A 20,454-nucleotide genomic window follows, 5' to 3' on the forward strand; every position below is an offset into this window, starting at 1 on the left:
AGAAAAGAGAGGCAAAGGTAGAATATAGGGCCAGGTCTACAGCGGTCAAAATGGCAGTTAGGGAGGCAAAACTTAGAGTGGAAGAAATTCTAGCAAAAAACATTAAAAAGGGGGACAAATCCTTCTTCAGGTATATTAGTGACAGAAAAAGGAACACAGGTGGGATAGTACGCCTTAGAAGACCGGACGGAAGTTACGTGGAAGCAGATTCCAATAAAGCCGAACTACTGAATGAATACTTCTGCTCAGTCTTCACCTGTGAGGCACCGGGACACGGTCCGCAGTTGAAGGCAACACAAAGCACAGAAGACCCATTTCAGAATTTTGAGTTCACACCAGGTGAAGTTTACAGTGAACTGGCAAGACTCAAGGTGAACAAAGCCATGGGACCAGACAATTTGCACCCAAGAGTGCTCAGAGAATTGAGCGATGTCCTGGCGAAACCGTTGGCTAAGCTATTCAATCTCTCCCTAAGTAAGGGGAAAGTTCCCCTGGACTGGAAATTAGCTAATGTTGTTCCTCTGCATAAAAAGGGTTGCAGGGCAGAGGCTGCGAATTATAGACCGGTGAGTCTCACATCAATAGTGTGCAAACTCATGGAAACACTAATTAAAAGCAAATTGGATACGATCTTCAATGAAGGGAATCTTCGGGATCTCAGTCAGCATGGATTCACCAAGGGTAGGTCCTGCCAATCCAATCTCATCAGCTTCTTTGACTGGGTAACAAGAAAGTTGGACTTGGGAGAGTCTTTGGACGTCGTGTACCTGGATTTCAGTAAAGCTTTTGACAGTGTCCCACACCGCAGGCTGCTAAGCAAGATGGAATCGATGGAGTTAGGAGAGACACTAACTGCATGGGTCAATGATTGGCTGAGTGGCAGACTTCAGAGGGTGGTGGTTAATGGTACCCTCTCTAAAACATCGGAGGTGACCAGTGGAGTGCCGCAGGGCTCGGTCCTGGGTCCACTCCTTTTCAACATATTCATAGGGGATCTGACTCAAGGGCTTCAAGGTAAAATAACACTATTCGCCGATGACGCCAAACTATGTAATATAGTAAGTGAATGCAGTTTACAGAATTATATGGCGCAGGACCTGCTTACATTGGAAAGTTGGTCCTCAACCTGGCAGCTAGGCTTCAATGCTAAGAAATGTAAGGTCATGCACCTCGGAAGCGGAAATCCATGCAGGACGGAGAAACTTTAACTAGGACTTCAGCAGAACGAGATTTAGAAGTAATCATCAGTGCAGACATGAAAACTGCCAATCAAGTGGAGAAGGCTTCATCTAAGGCAAGGCAGATATTGGGTTGTATCAATAGAAGTTTCGTCAGCCGAAAGCCTGAAGTCATAATGCCGTTGTACAGGGCCATGATGAGACCTCATCTGGAGTACTGTGTGCAATTCTGGAGGCCACATTACAGTAAAGATGTGCGCAGAATTGAATCGGTTCAGCGGACGGCCACCAGGATGATCTCTGGGCTCAAGGGTCTCTCGTACGAAGAGAGACTGAACAAATTGCAGCTCTACACTCTCGAGGAACGTAGGGAGAGGGGAGACATGATCGAAACATTTAAGTACCTCACGGGACGTGTCGAAGTGGAAGATGATATTTTCTTTCTCAAGGGACCCTCAGCCACAAGAGGGCACCCGCTCAAACTCAGGGGCGGAAAATCTCATGGCGAAACCAGAAAGTATTTCTTCACAGAGAGAGTGGTTGATCATTGGAACAAGCTTCCAGTGCAGGTGATCGAGGCAGACAGCGTGCCAGACTTTAAGAATAAATGGGATACCCATGTGGGATCCCTACGAGGGTCAAGATAAGGAAATTGGGTCATTAGGGCATAGACAGGGGGTGGGTAAGCAGAGTGGGCAGACTTGATGGGCTATAGCCCTTTTCTGCCGTCATCTTCTATGTTTCTATGTTTCTATGACAGTTATTTATGTGGTCTTATTTATGTTCTAAATATGGCTGGTTATCTCAGAATATTGGGAGATAACTGGATTCCGCTCCTGAAACACACCTAGAATGCTTCTACTTTGGTGTTAACTAGCCATAAGTCCATAAGCTATTATTACGATGGACTTGAGAAAATCCATTGCTTATTCCTAGGATAAAATCTGTTTTACTTTTTGGGATCTTGTCAGGTATTTGTGATCTGGATTGGCCATTGTTGGAAACTAGATACTGGATGTGATGGATCTTCGGTCTGTCCAGTAAGGGAATTCTTTTTTTTTTTTATCTTTATTCATTTCATATCTTAAAATCAAGTACAGTAAATGATGTTTAACAATTGAACATTTAAAAATACTTGAATTCTTACATTTGATCATATCATCCTAAAATATTGTACCCCCCTCATTTATTTATATATAATGATCTATTTCTTTAATAATCAAATTTTCCCTCCCCCCACCCTCCCTCATATGTCATATATTATAATCAGGAAAGAATATTTTTACTCTTTGCAATAATCTATCAATGGCCTCCACACATCCAGAAATTTGCTATAATTTCCTTTTTGGACAGCTAATGTCCTTTCCATTTTATATATGTGGCACACAGTAAGGGAATTCTTATGTTCTTATGTTCTAAGCTTACAGCACTCAGAAAACACTAAGAAGAGCTACAGGAAAGTTAACTGAAACACTGATATTGCCACCCAACAAAAAGAGAGGGAGAGAGACTAAAGACAAAACTCCACCACAAGAAACTATTTCACCTAAGTCTGAAGGAAAGGGCTAAAGAAAAAACTAAAAGAGACTTTGATACATCATCATAAGGAATACTGAGATGTATTATATTTTGCCATCTTTGCAGTCTGCTAAATTTATGAAAGATGCTGGAGTTGGAAGTGAGTGAAGTTACATGAAGTTGACCTAGAAATCTTTTTTTTTTAATGAAGTATTAAAGTCAGTCCCCCACAACACAAACACACACACTTTTACAGAACAATGCAACAGGTTTTTAATACCGACTAGCGCGCTGAATGCTTTGCGCTGCTCCAGTGCTCATAGGAACTCTATGACCATCAGAGCAGCGAGAGCATTCATCGTGCCGGCTGGCACTAAAAACTTCTTGCACGGTTTTGTAAAAGGGAGGGGAATTTAATCTAATAGACAAATTACCTTTTCTTTTTCATTAGTACTTTACTTTACATACTGGTTAAATACTGGAGTGCCCAATAAAAAAGGACTTTTAATCTTTTTTTTCTTTTTTTTTTTAATCTTTAAAACTCACAATAAGTGTAACATAAAATACAATCATTTTATACTTTAACATCACTTAATATATCATCAAATTCGAACTCTCATCAAATATTCCCCCTCCCTTATACGCAACAATTATTCATAAGCAAAAGAAATCATGAAATAATCCCATCCTCCCACCCCACCCTGCACGTACATGAACTAAAGGAAAAAAATTAATATTTATTCTATACAATACTTTCAATCTTTGTAATATTTTGTTAATGGCTCCTAAATAACCTGAAATTGATTAAAATTTCCCTGCTGTATAGCAATTATCCTTTCCATTTTGAATATGTGGCATAATGAGTTCCGCCAAAAGTTGTAATTCAGCCTCTTCCAATTTTTCCAGTTATTCGTGATCTGTTGTATGACTTATTATGACTTTTAATCTTAAAGCCAGCAAGGTCTCCAATTTTTTTTTCCTTATGCATGTTAGCTCTAAACCTGTTCTATTACTGTAAGCTCACAAACTACAAGAGATCCATAATAGTCTGTGTGCTGTGAGATTTTAGCCACAGACAATACAAATTGATTATTTATTTATTATTTATACACCACTTATAGCCTAAGCTGTTTACATTCAGGTACTCAAGTATTTCTCCCTCTCTATCCCAGTAGGCTCACAATCTGACTAATGTACCTGGGTCAATGAAGTGTTAAATGACTTGCCTAGGGCTACAAGGAGGCTGCTGTCCTAACCACTAGGCGACTCCGCCACTCCGTGTACCCACTTTAGGGGTAACCCTTAACCCTGATCAATGAGAGGTCGCTTATATACGTTAGAACAAGTTAATGCATGTTGCCTGCCATTAATCCTAATAGAGACCACAATTCATTTAGAATGAGTTACTACATTGCAAATCATTTCTTACCATATTTGTCTTTAATGCTTTCCTTGTGCATTTCAGATCAATCAAAAGCCTGGCCCCGACAACCCCATATTTCTTCCTACAGATGCAAAGTATGACTGGCTATTGGCAAAAATTTGGGTCCGATCTTCTGACTTTCACATACATCAGAATGTCACCCACCTGTTGCGGGCTCACCTCATCTCTGAAGTATTTGGCATCGCCATGTACCGACAGTTCCCAGAGGTGCATCCTCTTTTCAAGGTAATTTGTTTCTTTAAAGAGATAATTAATCAAACTGAAAATGTGTGCTTTAGTTTAGCCCACACTAAGCCCAAAACTCCTGTTTGATACCATATACTGCTTACTTTTGCCTGTGGTGAATCTTTGTTGCCTCAGGTCCTGTAATCCACTGGATTTTAGAAACATCACTGTTCTCTGCTTTAAAAGTGTTTAAAAGCAGAACTGAAAGGACCACCAGAAGAAGCTATGATGAGGCAGTAGCCACAAGAAGAGCTTGATGTTGCACACTATCAAATATGTCACTGCTTATGTGAAGGGGAGGGGGAGAGAGGTGGTGGACAATGGGAGGGATAGAGGGAGGAAAAGGAAGTGAGAGAGAGATAATGGCCTTCGGAAAAGAAAGAGAGATACTGGACCTGGGGAAAGAGGAGAGAGAAGAAAGGGAGAGATTTTGGATCTAGAGCTAGGAGGGAGGGAGATTATCAGTCCTTTAGGGTAGAAAAGGGGGATGGGATCTGATATACCACTTACAAGCAAAGTGATTTACAAATTATATATATTAGTTTGTACCTGGGACAATGGAAGGTTAAAGGATCCTTTTACTAAGCTGTGGTAAGCACTAATGCAGTGCCTTATTGTGGGGCGCGCTCCCATATGCTAAAAAATAGATTTTATTTTATAGTGCTGGGGCAGGTCGGGAGCAGAGAGTTAGGGCTCCTTTTATGAAGCTGCGTTAGCGGTTTAACGCGTGTAATAGCGTGCGCTAATTTGCTGGCCGCGCTTGTCCCTACTGCCTCTCCTTGAGCAGGCGGTAGTTTTTTGGCTAGTGCAGGGGTTAGCGCATGCTAAAAAAGGTGCGTGCGATAAAGCCACTAACGCGGCTTCGTAAAAGGAGCCCTAAGTCTGACTGAAAGTTCCATGTCGCATCTCAGAATGTCAGAGCCATGGCTGCATTGGTGGCCCACTTAAGGTCAGCCTCCATTGAGGAGATTTGCAAGGTTGCAAACGTGGTCTTCAGTTCACACATTCAAATCTCATTACTTCCTTAAGCAGGATTACCATATACCATAAGGCAACAGTCGGTTTGGTCAGACAGTTCTGCAGAACTTGTTTGGCGTCTAGAATCCAGCTCCACCCTCCTAGGCCCATTTTTTTCTGTTCCAGGCTGCATCTGCATCACACAGTTCTAGTTGATTGGTTCCTGGTTGGCCTTGCCTGTTGAATGTCCCTATTGATCATTATTTGTTGTTTTTGGTGAGTCTGGTATCTGGGGATTCCCATATGTGGTAAGTGATGACCTGCTTGTCCTCAGAGAAGGTGTTCTCTGAAGATAGAAGGACACATATTACCACATACCTTCCCACCTCCTTTGGGAATTGTCTTACTTAAGCTTTTTTTACTGTACTACTGGTCCCATGCGCTCGTATTGAGTGGAAAGGTACCTGCTCATTTGCAGTGCGGCGCTGCCAAAAGCTTCATAAAATACTAGAACACTGGGTAGCACCCACGACAGGATCCATCGGATGACATCACCCATATTTGGTAATGTGATGTCCTACTGTCCTTGGAGAACATCAGCTACAAGTGAGTAACTTCACTATATTGGCACCAGGATGTCCAGATGCCTTTGTAGAATACTAGGTTACCTAAATTCTAGGCAGTAGTTACACCAGTCATAGATCTGGTGTAACTGCAGGCACCTAAGTGCAGCAAGGGCTCACATAACTTACTTTATTCTGTAATTGATGCATGTAAGTGGCAGGACTTCACATGTCTCTGCCATGCTCGGTCCATCTGAATGCCCATATGCAGTTACTCTCTATGCCACTTATGCGCACCCTTTCAGACTAGTGCTTAAGTGTTTTGTGGCCAGTTGCACTCATAAGTAGGGCTACCAGACGTCCAGATTTTCCCGGACATGTCCTCCTTTTTGAGGACATGTCCTGGGGTCTGGATGGCTTTTCAAAACCTGGTACTTCGTCCAGGTTCTGAAAAGCTTCCAGCTCGCAGCGATGTCAGGATGGCATCTATGCATGCGTGAATGCAACGTGGTGATATTGCATGCATGCGTGCGATGTCATTGTGTCACACCAGTGCATGCATAGATGCCCTCCGACAAGCGACCAGGTTGAGGGGGCAGAGCTGGGGGCAGAATGGGGCATGAGTTAGGCAGGATGGGGCGGGACTGGGGGCAGGGCCATGGGTCCAGATTTTCGTTCCCAAAATCTGATAACCCTGTACACCAGTGGTTCCCAAACCTGTTCTGGGGGACCCCCAGCCAGTCAGGTTTTCAAGATATCCCTAATGAATATGCATGAGAGAGATTTGTATATAATGGAATTGACAGGTATGCAAATCTCTCTCATGCATATTCATTAGGGATATCTTTGAAAACCTGACTGGCTGTGGGTCCCCCAGGACAGGTTTGGGAACCACTGCTGTACACAAATGCATGCAAATAGAGCCAACATGCAGGCACCCAGTTTTAGAAGAACCTCCTAAATGTTTTTAGTGCACCTGAGGATATATCATCACTGTACATTCTTATTCATCAACTATGCACATATTATAAATATGTAAATATCTTCAATATTTTTGTAAACTTCAAAGGTTGGTTAAATTAACTAGACAAGCTGTTGTGACGAGTTCAAGGTGACTCAAAACTTTTTGCTTCAGTATTGCAATGTATTGCTTCAGTATTGCAATGTATTGCTTCAGTATTGCAATACTTCTTATTTTGTCAAGATGGTAAGTTCACTTCAGCTTTTTATGAAAGTTGAAGGTGAATTTTCAAGATTGCCTTCAAATTTTGAGGGGGGATTTCGTTTACCTTATTCCCAGATCCACTAGTAAAAATCTGATAGATTCCTCCCGTGAATCTGAGGAAAATATGAAGACTGGAACCAGGCTGAAATTCACGTGCCTTGAGTTTGACTTCAATATTTTGTATATTGCTATTCAAAACACTGCAGAAATCTAACATACTAGCAGTACTTTTTATCTTTGGCTTTTTGCAGCTGTTGGTGCCTCATGTGCGGTTCACAATGGCCATAAACACTAAAGCTCGAGAGCAGCTCATCGGTATCAATGGCATCTTCGACAAGGTTATTGAATTTTGATTTTTTTTCTCACCAGCTGCAGTTACACAAATGCATGCATGCACCCATGTGTACATATGCATTATTATAGATGTTCTAGAGCAGGGGTGTCAAAGTCCCTCCTCGAGGGCCGCAATCCAGTCGGGTTTTCAGGATTTCCCCAATGAATATGCATGAGATCTATTAGCATACAATGAAAGCAGTGCATGCAAATAGATCTCATACATATTCATTGGGGAAATCCTGAAAACCCGACAGGATTGTGGCCCTCGAGGAGGAACTTTTGATACCCTGTTCTAGAGAAAAGCACTGATATATCAATAGGATAAGAAGCTACAAAATCCACAAAGAGGTCTACAACAGTGGTTCCCAACCCTGTCCTGGAGGACCACCAGGCCAATCGGGGTTTCAGGCTAGTCCTAATGAATATGCATGAGAGAGATTTGCATATAATGGAAGTTAGAGGCATGTAAATCTGCTCCATGAATATTCATTAGGGCTATCCTGAAAACCCGATTGGCCTGGTGGTCCTCCAGGACAGGGTTGGGAACCACTGGTCTACAACACTTGGGGCTCCTTTTACAAAGGTGCACTAGCGTTTATAGCGCACGCACAAAATTACCGCGTGCTACACCGCACGGTACGCTTCTAGAATAACGCCAGCTCAATGCTGGCGTTGAGGTCTAGCACGCGTGGCAATTCAGCGCTCGCTATTCCGCGCATTAAGGCCCTAAGGCACCTTAGTAAAAGGAGCCCTTGGTAGAAAGGCACAGACATAGCAGATACGCACATGTAAGGAAATACGGTAATTGATATACTGCTATTTGAAGCAATAAATTTGCCACCATCATAGGTTACAATATTAATATGTAAGAGTAAGGGGCATAGCCCTGTCACCATTTTATATGTGTGCGTCCTAGAACTTAGCCTGGACAAGCTTGTAGTGCTGGCCTGTGCCATGAAATAGATTCGCTTTGTCAAAGACTGTTACACTGCATACTGCTGTCCTAAATTAAGGTAAAGTTTGAACAAGTTTTATTGAACAAGTTTATTAGGATTTTATATACCGCTTTCAAGGTTATCTAAGCGGTTTTACAATCAGGTACTAAAGACCGGTGTGGTCTATCCAGTATGCCCAACAGGCACATTCATTTCTGAGGCAATGTTAAACCAGCAATCCAGTAATTACCGTGTTTCCCCGAAAATAAGACAGTGTCTTATATTCATTTGGGGCCCAAAAAGGCACTAGGGCTTATTTTTTTCATCTATATGATCATCTCTCCCTTCCTCTCCTACACCCCAATTCTTCCTCTTTCCTTTCCCCCACATGTGCAATACCTTTCCTCCCCTCTCACCCATCCCCTTGTGCTTTCCCTCTGCAGCATCTTTCTATCCCTCCATCCCTCCATCCCCCTGTGCAGCAGAACCCTTTGCCCAGCTTCCATCCTTCCTCTTCTTATATGTCTCTTAGTGTAATCCAGATATTTTTGTCACCTTCCTCTGGACCGTTTCAAGTCTTCTTACATCCTTAGCAATATATGGCCTCCAGAACTGAACATAATATTCCAGGTGGGGCCTCACCAACGACTTGTGCAGGGGCATTAACATCTTCCTTTTTCTACTGGCAATTCCTCTCTGTATACAGTCCAGAATCCTTCTGGCCATAGCCACCACTTTGTCACATTGTTTCATAGCCTTGCGATCCTCAGACACTGTCACATCAAGGTCCCTTTCCTAGTCCATGCTTATCAGCTTCTCACCCCCTAGCACATACAGCTCCATTGGATTTGTACTCCCCAAATGTATCACTCTGCACTTTTTCATGTTAAATTTTAACTGCCAAATGTCAGACCATTCTTCTAACATTCTCAGATGTCTTCTCATGTTTTCTACTCACTTCAGCATGTCCACTCTGTTGCTAATCTTGGTGTTATCTGGAAAAAAAACAACCCACTTTTCCTTCTAAACCTTCAGAAATATCAACCACAAATATAATAAACAGAACAGACACTAGTACCAATCCCTGGGGCACACCACCACTCACCTTTCTTTCCTCTGAGCAAATTCCATTCACTACCATGCTTTGTCATCTGTCAGTCAATCAATTTCTAATCTAGGTTATTACTTAGGGCCCTAACTTCAGCCCACTAAGTTTATTGATGAGCCTCCTATGAGGACCATGTCAAAGGCTTTGCTGAAGTACAGGTAAACCACGTCTAGTGCACATCCTCTATCCAATTCTCTGGTCACCTAGTCAAAGACGTTAATCAGATTTATTTGACATGATTTCCCCTTAGTATAGCCATGTTGTCTTGGATCTTATAGCCTATTCGATTCCATGTAGTTCACTATTCTTTCCTGCACAGTTTTGTGAAGAGAGACTACATTTGCTCTTCTCCAATCCTAGGAACCTTTCATGTTTCAAGGATTTATTGAGCAAATCCGCAAGAGGACCCATAAGAACATCTCAGAGTTTCCTCAGTACCCTAGGGTGGATTTTGTTCATTCCCATGGCTTTGTTCATTTATAGTTTTTCCAATTGTTCAAAAACAAGTCCTTCTGTAAATGGTGTGATATCTACTCCACTCTCATATATATATCCTTCTCAGCCAACCATAGTCCTTCTCTAGACTAGATTTAAGCTAGTCACTGAATATACTGAACCAAGAACAGTATTCAGTGACTAGCTTAAATCTAGCCTGGACAAATTAAGAAATCCTTAGAGGAGTATTGTTTAAGCTGCTCTAGATGATTTGGAGCCTTTTATCCTATTTTAGGATAACTGAAGATGACGTGGAAAGCATCCATATGATTGGCTGATACCACCAATTGCCCATCAGCCAGTCAACATCCACTGTTCTATCATGACTTGAAGGATTTGACTGATAGCAATAGTATTTTTTTAAAAACCAACATAATGGGGAGATGAATGGTCGCTTGTCATCAAAACATCAAAAATATATAATAACCCCCCCCCCCAAAAAAAAAAAAAAGCATTGCACAATGTTAATTGCCAAAATCAAAATGTCTGCAAGGTGGATGTTCCACGGGTGTGATGTAGGCATGACATGGGCATTATCAGGGGATGTGCATCTTGGCATGATAACAGATAGCAAAAGGATTTGTTTGGGCATCCTAAAACATGCCCAGATTTAGTCCTGCTTTGAAAGATGAGCAACAAATTGTCTTTTGACACCATAGCAATTGGTTGTTATGGAGGTTAGAGAGCAAGAAGCGAGCATTTGTATGAACTACTGGAGAGTTGCTGAGTTCTATATCACCTGTCTGTGTCCCTATCTAAACCCTCAACTAATCAGCTTTGCTCCTCTGCATGCCACCTCTCTCATCCCATTCCCATACTTACAGACCCCAGCTACCCCCTTCCCCCACCCCTCCTACCTGTTTCCCAGTCAGTCACCATGCTTTGTGTGTCTGTGCTAGGAGCTGGAGAGTGAGTGTTGATTGTATCATCTATGTGTGTCTTAAATGTGTGAAGGGGTGGAGTGCCTGAGTGAGTACTGTCTGAGGACCGTGTGCCGCTGCTGGGAGAGTGAGTGCATGGGTGTTGTCTGGGGTGTCTGGGGTTGTCTGGGGAGAGGAGCACACAGTGGTGTTTGTGGCCATGAAAGTTATGCTGTAGGTGGAAGATAATGGTTAGGGTGGACCCCTCTGGGGATAACGCCAGATGAGAGTTTTCAGGCTCCGATCCTGCTTCCTGGACCTCACAGACAATGAATGCATAGGCAGAAAACTTGGCTATTCTCTAAATTGTAACTTTTCTTTTCCTCTCTGGTTCACTAAGCCCTCTAACCTCTCTTTATACTTACTTCTATAATTCCATTGGAGTTCCGTTCTATCCCAACTCCTGTAAACCGTGCCGAGCTCCACGTTGTGGAAAAGATGCGGTATATAAACCCAAGGTTTAGTTTAGTTTAGTTCAGATACTGCTTTTACAGGGCTGCCATACCCCTCTTCCAGGCTCACTCCCACAGAAACAATTCCATAACATAGAAACATAGAAACATGAAGGCAGATAAAGGCCAAATGGCCCATCTACTCTGCCCATTCACAATAACCATTATCTCTTTCTCTCTCTGAGAGATCCCACGTGCCTTTGCCAGGCCCTCTTGAATTCATAGTCTCTGTTTCCTCCACCTCTTCCGAGAGACTGTTCCACGCATCTACCACCCTTTCCGTAAAAAAGTATTTCCTCAGATTATGCTGGAGCCTATCACCTCTTAACTACATCCTTTGCCCTCACATTGTAGAGTTTCCTTTCAAATGAAAGAGACTTGACTCATGCACATTTATATTATGTAGATATTTAAACGTGTCAATTATATCTCCCCTCTCCCGCCTTTCTTCCAAAGTATACAGATTGAGATCTTTAAGTCTGTCCCCATACGCCTTATCATGAAGACCACACTCCATTTTAGTAGCCTTCCTCTGGACCGACTCCATCCTTTTTATATCTTTTTGAAGGTGTGGCCTCCAGAATTGAACACAATATTCTAAATGAGGTCTCACCAGAGTCTTATACAGAGACATCAATACCTCCTTTTTCCTACTGGCCATACCTCTCCCTATGCAACTTAGCTTTCACCGTCACCTTTTCAACCTGTTTGGCCACCTTAAGATCATCACATACAATCACACCCAAGTCCCTCTCTTTCATCACGCACATAAGTTCTTCACCCCTAAACTGTACTGTTCCCTCTGGTTTTTGCAACCCAAATGCATGACCTTGCATTTCTTAGCATTAAATTTTAGCTGCCAAATTTCAGACCATTCTTCAAGCTTCGCCGGGTCTTTCTTCATGTTGTTCACACCATCCGGCATATCTACTCTTTTGCAGATTTTGATATCATCTGCAAAGAGGCAAATCTTACCCAACAACCCTTCAGCAATATCATTTATAAAAATGTTAAAAAGAACAGGCCCAAGAACAGAACCTTAAGGCATACCACTGGTAACATCCCTTTCCTCAGAGTGATCTCCACTGATCACTACCCTCTGTCGCCTTTCACTCAACCAGTTCCTGATCTAGCCTGTCATTTTGGGACACATCCCAAGGGCACTCAGTTTATTTATTAGACGTTTGTGTGGAACACTGTCAAAGGCTTTGCTAAAATCTAAATACACCACATCTAGCGCACATCCTCTATCCAATTCTCTGGTCACATTCGGTGCACTAGGAGCTTCCATTCCATCCTAGCAGCCAACACAGGCCTCACCTAGCCCGCTATCTCAAAGTGCCTCATCCAGTTCCTCACCTACACCCTAGATTATAGTGCCTTCCCCAGGAGTGGCATAGTGCTTAAAGCAGCTGCCTCAGCAACCTAAGGTTATGAATTTGATTCCTACTGCAGCCTCTTGTGACTCTGGGCAAGTTACTAACACTTCATTGCCCCAGGTACAAAATAAGTACCTGTCTAAAATGCAGCATATAAATCACTTTGATTGTAACCACACAGGAAAAAAAGCGGTACATCAAGTCCCATACCGTTTACCCACCAGGTCCTACAGAACACATGGCATAGCCCAGTGGTTCTTAACCCTGTCCTGGGGGACCCCCAACTGTTTCGTTGAAATAACCATTTACTCAGGCTATCTACCTGCCTCCTAATACCTCCATATATTCCTTAGTTCTTAATTCTATTTCTGGGGAGTTCAGGAAAGAAGTGTGGTTAAAATAGTCAAAGCTGTGAGAAGCATTTATGCATCCCCAAAATAATGGGACATCAGAAAGACGTCCCCAATACAGGTGACTGGTCATTTTATTGGAAATAATGACAGGAATTAATTCATTATTAAACAAAAAAGCAGTATATCAAGTCCCATACCCTTTACCCTCCAGGTCCTACAGAACACTATGGCATAGCCCAGTGGTTCTTAACCCTGTCCTGGGGGACCCCCAGCCAGTCAGGTTTTCAGGAAATCAATTTCAGGATATCCCTGCATGAGAGAGATTTGCATATAATAGAGGAGATAGGCATTCAAAAATATCTCATGATTATTCATTAACCTAAAGCCTAAGCTTGGGGTTTTTTTTTCCAATTAATTAAATAGCTGCCTATTGGATAACTCAAATTCTTAAAACCAGCTATTAAATCTTTAATACAAACAAGTATTATCTTAATCAATTCAATTTTAATATTATCTCCCACAATTCATTTCATTACAGTACAACTTATCAATACTTAATTTATTAATAATTATCATAAGAACATAAGAATTGCCACTGCTGGGTCATACCAGTGGCCCATCGTGCCCAGCAGTCCGCTCTTCAAGGAGCTGGGTTTGTAAAGAGGAAGGTTTTCACAGCTTTTCTGAAGTTCCAAAAACTGTCTAGTGATCTAATGGATGGGGGATGATGTGCCACATTCTGGGTATGTAATGAGAATATGAGCATCTTCAGGCTGTCTCAGACTTGAGTGAGCGGCCTGGTGGAAGGACCAGCCATTTTTCTGTTTGGGATCTCAGTGATCGGTTGGGGACATAATTTTGAAGTTTTGATGCTATGTAATTTGGTGTCATTTTGTGGAAAGTCTTGAAAGCTAGCATTAAGGCTTTAAAGGTACATCGTTTTTGGATAGGTAGCCAGTGCATGGATGTTAGTGCAGGGGTGACATGGTCGCGGAAGCCCAAATTTTTTAGGCGTCGTATTGTGGCATTTTGCACACCTTGTAGATAGAGTGTTTTCACTGGTAAGCCCACTAGTAGAACGTTGCAGTAATCTAAGCAGGATATTACAAATGCATATAGTAATTGGGCAAAGTCGTTTTCTGAAAAGTAAGCACGGATGCATTTTAGTTGGCGGAGGTAATAGAAGGATGAAGATACTAAATTTGAAACATGGTCTGAGAGTGACAAGTCTGCCAATCAAGTGGAGCAGGCTTCGTCCAAGGCAAGACAAATCATGGGCTGCATACGAAGGGGTTTCGTCAGTCGTAAGGCGGAAGTCATTATGCCATTGTATAGATCCATGGTGAGGCCCCACCTGGAATACTGTGTGCAATTCTGGAGGCCGCATTATCGCAAGGATGTGCTGAGACTGGAGTCGGTGCAAAGAATGGCCACCCGGATGGTCTCGGGACTCAAGGATCTACCATACGAAAAAACGGCTTGACAAATTACAGCTATACTCGCTCGAGGAGCGCAGAGAGAGGGGGGACATGATCGAGACGTTCAAGTATCTTACGGGCCACATCGAGGCGGAGGAAGATATCTTCTTTTTCAAGGGTCCCACGACAACAAGAGGGCATCCGTTGAAAATCAGGGGCGGGAAACTACGAGGTGACACCAGGAAATTCTTTTTCACTGAAAGAGTGGTTGATCGCTGGAATAGTCTTCCACTACAGGTGATTGAGGCCAGCAGCGTGCCTGATTTTAAGGCCAAATGGGATCGGCACATGGGATCTCTTCACAGGGCAAAGGTAGGGGAGGGACATTAAGGTGGGCAGACTAGATGGGTCGTGGGCCCTTATCTGCCGTCTATTTCTATGTTTCTATGTTTCTATGTTTCTATGGTTTGAGTCAAGAGTCACTCCTAGGCTTCGGACTTTGTCTTTGACTGTGAGGGTGTCATTTCCCCAGGAAAGGGATGGGCGGGGGTATGCGCAGGAGTCTTTATGTATCCAGAGAAGTTCTGTTTTTGACGCATTGAGCTGTAGTTTGTTTGCAGTCATTCAGTTTTTTATTTCTGTTAGGCAGCAGTGAAGTTTTTCCATTTGTACTTCTCGGTGTTGACCTATGGCAGGGGTAGGCAATTCCGGTCCTCGAGAGCCAGAGCCAGGTCAGGTTTTCAGGATATCCACAATTAATATGTATGAGATGGATTTGCATGTACTGCCTCCTTGAGATGCAAATCTATCTCATGCATATTTATTGTGGATATCCTGAAAACCTGACCTATCTCTGGCTCTCGAGGACCGGAATTGCCTACCCCTGACCTAGGGAAAGGCAGAGCTATATATCGTCTGCGTATGAGTGTATTTTGATTTGGTGTTTTTCTGCAATGTCGAGTACTGGTTTGATATATATGTTAAAGAGAAGTGGGGATAGTAGTGCACCCTGAGGCACTCTGTAGTCGAGAGGTTTTGGCTCCAATAAGGAGGGTTCCAATAATACTTTCTGAGACCTTTCGTTTAAGAAGGAGGAGAACCATGCCAGTGCAATATCATGGATTCCAATAGAGTGTAGTCTAGATAGGAGGAGAGAATGATCGATGGTATCGAAGGCGACGCTCAGGTCTAATAGGACCAGCAGAACGTTTTTCCCCTCATCAAGGATTTTCCAGCAGTCATTATGATGTCTAGAAGCACTGTTTCTGTGCTGTGGTGTTTCCTGAATCCTAATTGGAAGTTAGAGAGAGTGGTGTTTGTTTCCAAGAAGTCTCGTAGTTGTGTGAGATGGTTTCCTGCGGTTATCTGTGGAGACGGAGACTGTGACAAATTCTGTCCCTGTGTCATTCTCTAGCTAGACCATCATCTGTTCTCCCCAACCACCACTAAAGGAAGAGAAGACTGCACTGCCACTTAAAGGTCATATGGTTTTAAATTCTGTGATCACGCTTAAATCCAGTGAATGGAACAGGAAGCTGGCACAAGAGCAGGAACAGACTGGAAATCAGAACAAGGCAAGAAACAGGACATACGACAGGATCCAATGCAAGAAATAAGACCAAGAACTCAGTCACAGAGACAAATAATCCAGTTCTGAGCCAGCCCAAAAATAGAGTAGATAAACACCCAGCACTCTGAGCTAGCTCCAAGAAGACAAATAAAGTAAGACAAATAAGACACAGAATCATCTACATTGAACAATGATAGACCAAGACAGAAGACACCAAAGCATATACACATCCCACAAAAACACAAAAGGGATGGGAACAGTTGCTCCTACTGAATGGGAGGCACATGCCCAACACGGCAAAGATCTACCCCTGAGCCATGCCTCATACTACCCTCCTCTAGAAGAATACACTCTGGATGATCCCAGGGCCCCAAAACCCTCCACAGAGGATAGGTCCTGGAAGGCACAAGACCATCTACAAAACTAGAAATAGGAGGCTTAGTTTCTAGTGTCCAAGATGGATTCAGGGGTCCCTGTACATGAATACATGTGCTTTTACTGTAAGCTCTGCCAGGTCATGATCCAGTAGGAGCATGAGCAGTTACATAGAAACATACAAAAATGAATGCAAATAAAAAACCAATATGACCTATCTAGTCTGTCCAACCGTGCTATCCACTATCCCCTCCTTTCCCTTAGAGATCCAATGTACATTCACCACCCTTTCCATGAAAAAAGTATTTTCTGAGGTTATTTAAAGTTCTATGAGCTACAGTATGTATGGGTAATTGTAACAACAGTGAAACTAAAATACCGGTAGATTGAATAGAATTGCTAATCAGTGTGATGGATGTGCTTGTTTTTGAGTGCAAATTAACTCAAAACATGGCTCGATATTCGACAAACACACATTTCATCATCCACCATCTGCAGTCGTTCTCTTCTTTTCAGATTTAATTTGTCAGAGCTGAAAATCCAAGTTGCAAAGATAAGAAGATCCAAACAGTATGTGCCTTCTAGAAGTTTTGGATGTTTCAACTGCAAACAGTTCAACCTTTAGGTTTAAATGAATTTATTGAGTGGAACTGTACCATTTGACAGCTTATTAATTTTTCATTCTTTCAAATTTTTGATTCCAGCTTTGGGTGGCGCTAGTTTGTTTTTAATCTTCAGAAATGACGTTATTACGCCACTGACGCTCTGCAGTTTAAATTCTTCTGGCGTTCCTCTCCTTCCAGCGCCATTTTTCTTTCTAGCCTGGTGACTGAGGATCGCTGGACTTTTGTGCTGTACGCTCTTTCAAGCAGTGCTAATATTCCCGAAGAAGGGGGTTGTTCCCCCGAAACGGAAGCTGTTGAATTTATAGCAAGCACGCACTCTGATGATTGTTACATTTATTACAGCTACAAAAAGATAAGTACAACGTATAACTTTTACTATCAGTTCCAGCTTTATATCCTGTTGGACTCTTTTCACCTATAGCCCAATATGTACGCTGAACTGTGTTTATAGCAGCAGCCAAGTGTAAATGTGTTTTTTATGAGTTTTTCACATTTTTTGATTTATACTGAGGCACATTTGTGCACTGTAATTCACAACAGGGGTGAGACCAGGGATGTTCCACCTCCTAAATCATGAGTGGGTATAAAGAGCGACAGCTGACGCTTTGGTCTAGTTAGGGTTCAGTTGTGTAAACCGAGGACTCCCCCAGCACATTTAATTTAACTCACTTTATCATTGCTGTGTAGTGTGTGAACTATTGTCCTTGGCTGTTGCTATCTCCACTTTATCCAAAAAGAATTTTTGGATTCCTTCTAGACGTTTGACATCTCAATTTGCAATGAAGTTATTCATTGATGCATTAGGTGAAACACATTATAGAAGAACACAGCTATTTCAGTCGTTGGTGCACACTTATGGAAACACTTTGCCAGGGTGCTTAAGATGATGCAAAGAAAAAATGTTATTTAAGAAGCAATTGAAAACCTTTTTATGTGCCAAAGCTTTTTGTTAGCTCTGTATAATACTGCATTTTATGTTCATAGAGAATGAACATTTTCACAAGCATTATGCTAGTTTTAGCGATTATATGTGGAAGAATAGGATAGGATGCATATATTATAACATGTTTGAGTATGTCCTGAATATGTATGTTTTCCACTGTAATCCGCTTAGGACGTTAAGCAGGGAAGAAATTTTTAAAATAAATAAATAAAATAAACTGTAACAAAGCCTTGATTGGGAGTGTGTGGCGCAGTGGTTATAGCTACAGCCTTGGCACCCTGCGGTTGTGGGTTCAAATCCCGCACTGCTCTTTGTGACCCTGTGCAAGTCACTTAATCCCCATTGCCCCAGGTACATTAGATAGAGCAGGAGCCCACCAGGACAGTTAGGGAAAAATGCTTGAGTACCTGAATAATTTCTAATCCACATAGAATTGTAGGATATGCAGAATATAAACAAAAAAACCCAAACTATTGCATTAAAAATAAAATTACTTGCTGTTAGTTTTCAAGGACCAATCATGTCAAAAGAATTATGCTTGTCTGGGTGGTTGTATCCTTACGTACACATATGCTCATAACATTGACAGACTCTTGTGTATGCGATGTACATGTCATCTATTCTAGTGTATACTTATGAAAGGAATTTTTAACAATAAAGTAAAATTCTGGAATCTCTCTTGGCACACCCAGAATCTCTTCGGCTTTCTCTATTCAGTTGGATGGCTCTGATGTGGTTGGGATTTACTAGCACTATTGCCTGCAAAAAAAAATTTTCTAATTTAGTTAATTTGTTTGATTTTGAGAAAGAAATAATTTTGTTGTATGTTTTATAAATTTTGTGAAGCGCTCTGTTATTGTAAAAGAAGGATGGGATGTTAAATAAAATAAACCATAAGAACATAAGAAATGCCTTCACCGGATCAGACCCTAGGTCCATCTATTCCGGCGACCCGCACACGCGGAGGCCAAGCCAGGTGCTCCCAGATGGAGACCCTGATTACCCGTATCCCTCAATGTGATTTGCAAGGAGGTGTGCATCCAACTTACGCTTGAAACCCAGAATGGTAGACTCCGTCACCACCTCCTCTGGGAAAGCATTCCAAGCGTCCACCACTCGCTGTGTGAAACAGAACTTCCTGACATTTGTCCTGAGCCTGCTTCCCCTCAGCTTTAGTCCATGACCTCTTGTACGTGTCACTTTTGACAATGTGAACAACGATGTTTCTTGCTCTATTTTGTCGAATCCTTTCAGTATTTTAAAAGTCTCAATCATATCCCCTCGCAGTCTCCTTTTCTCGAGAGTGAACAGTCACAGTATTCCGAGGCGTTCTTTGTAGCTCAAATTTTCCATATCTTTTACTAGCTTCGTGGCTCGCCTCTGCACCCTTTCCAGCAGGGTTATATCCTTTTTTAGGTATGGAGACCAGTGTTGGACACAGTACTCTAAGTGTGGTCTGACCATTGCTCTGTAAAGCGGCATTATAACGGCCGCCGATCTACTTGTGATCCCCTTCTTTATCATGCCCAACATTCTGTTAGCTTTTTTTGCCGCTGCTGCGCATTGAGCTGACGGCTTTCTGGTTCCTGTCTATCAGTACCCCCAGATCCCTTTCTTGTTCGGATTTGGCCAATGTTACACCTAATATTTTATATTCATGTTCCTTATTTTTCTTACCCAGGTGCATCACCTTGCATTTGTCTATGTTAAACTTCATCTGCCACTTTTCCGCCCATTCCTCCAGCTGGTTTAGATCCATTTTAGAAACATAGAGGGGCATTTTCGATAGGACATCTAAGTCTGAGTTTGGATGTTTTGGGAAAAATGTCCAAAAATCCAGTAGAGAAAATGTCTGGGTTTTGAAACCACACGATGTCTATCTTATGCCTGCAGGTATCATCTTTATTTAGCTACAGTAGGTTTTGGGTGGAATTTTTGAGAGCTAACCATATGGTGAGATCTGTACCTGGGACTTTTTAATGTGATGTTCACTGCAGTACCCCCTAGATTGCCCCACTGGGCTGTTCAAATGTCTCTGTGTGGCCATCTGAAGTTGTAATACTTGCTGGAATGTACTATTTCTTTCACATCTTTGGGGGGTGGGAGGGGGTCAGTGACCACTGGGAGAGTGGGGGGAGGCCATGCCTTAATCCCTCCAGTGGTCATCTGGTCAGTTTGGACACCTTTTTGTCCCTTTTTGTTTTTAAAACAGGACTAGCCCCAAACATTCAAACTCTGTCCTGGACGGTCTGTAAAAAGTTTGATTATTACTGCAAAACATCCACTCATAGCTTGCCTCCATGAGATTTAGATGCACTGCAGGCAAAAAGCCTAGTAATATGTCTAGAAAGTCAGTTTAAAAAATGGTGACTTGGATGTTTTGGTGAGAAAAACGCCCAAGTGCCATTTTTTTAGACATCTTTCTGTTTTAAAA

General features: G+C 42.3%; 1 protein-coding gene across 3 annotated transcripts in view; it reads left to right on the forward strand.

Moving 5' to 3' along the window:
• The window catches only part of LOC117358965 (arachidonate 5-lipoxygenase-like), a 155,356-nt gene that overhangs the window by 94,502 nt on the left and 40,400 nt on the right, over positions 1–20,454 (forward strand). For 2 of the 3 annotated variants that reach the window (XM_033940953.1, XM_033940955.1), the window contains exons 8-9: positions 4,162–4,365; positions 7,362–7,448. In XM_033940953.1, coding sequence (XP_033796844.1) covers positions 4,162–4,365; positions 7,362–7,448 — 291 coding nt within the window. The remainder of the gene's footprint in view (positions 1–4,161; positions 4,366–7,361; positions 7,449–20,454) is intronic. The other variant, XM_033940954.1, reaches the window with a different exon arrangement.

The sequence above is a fragment of the Geotrypetes seraphini genome, chromosome 4 (assembly GCF_902459505.1).
Source record: "Geotrypetes seraphini chromosome 4, aGeoSer1.1, whole genome shotgun sequence".
Taxonomy (NCBI): Eukaryota; Metazoa; Chordata; class Amphibia; order Gymnophiona; family Dermophiidae; genus Geotrypetes; species Geotrypetes seraphini.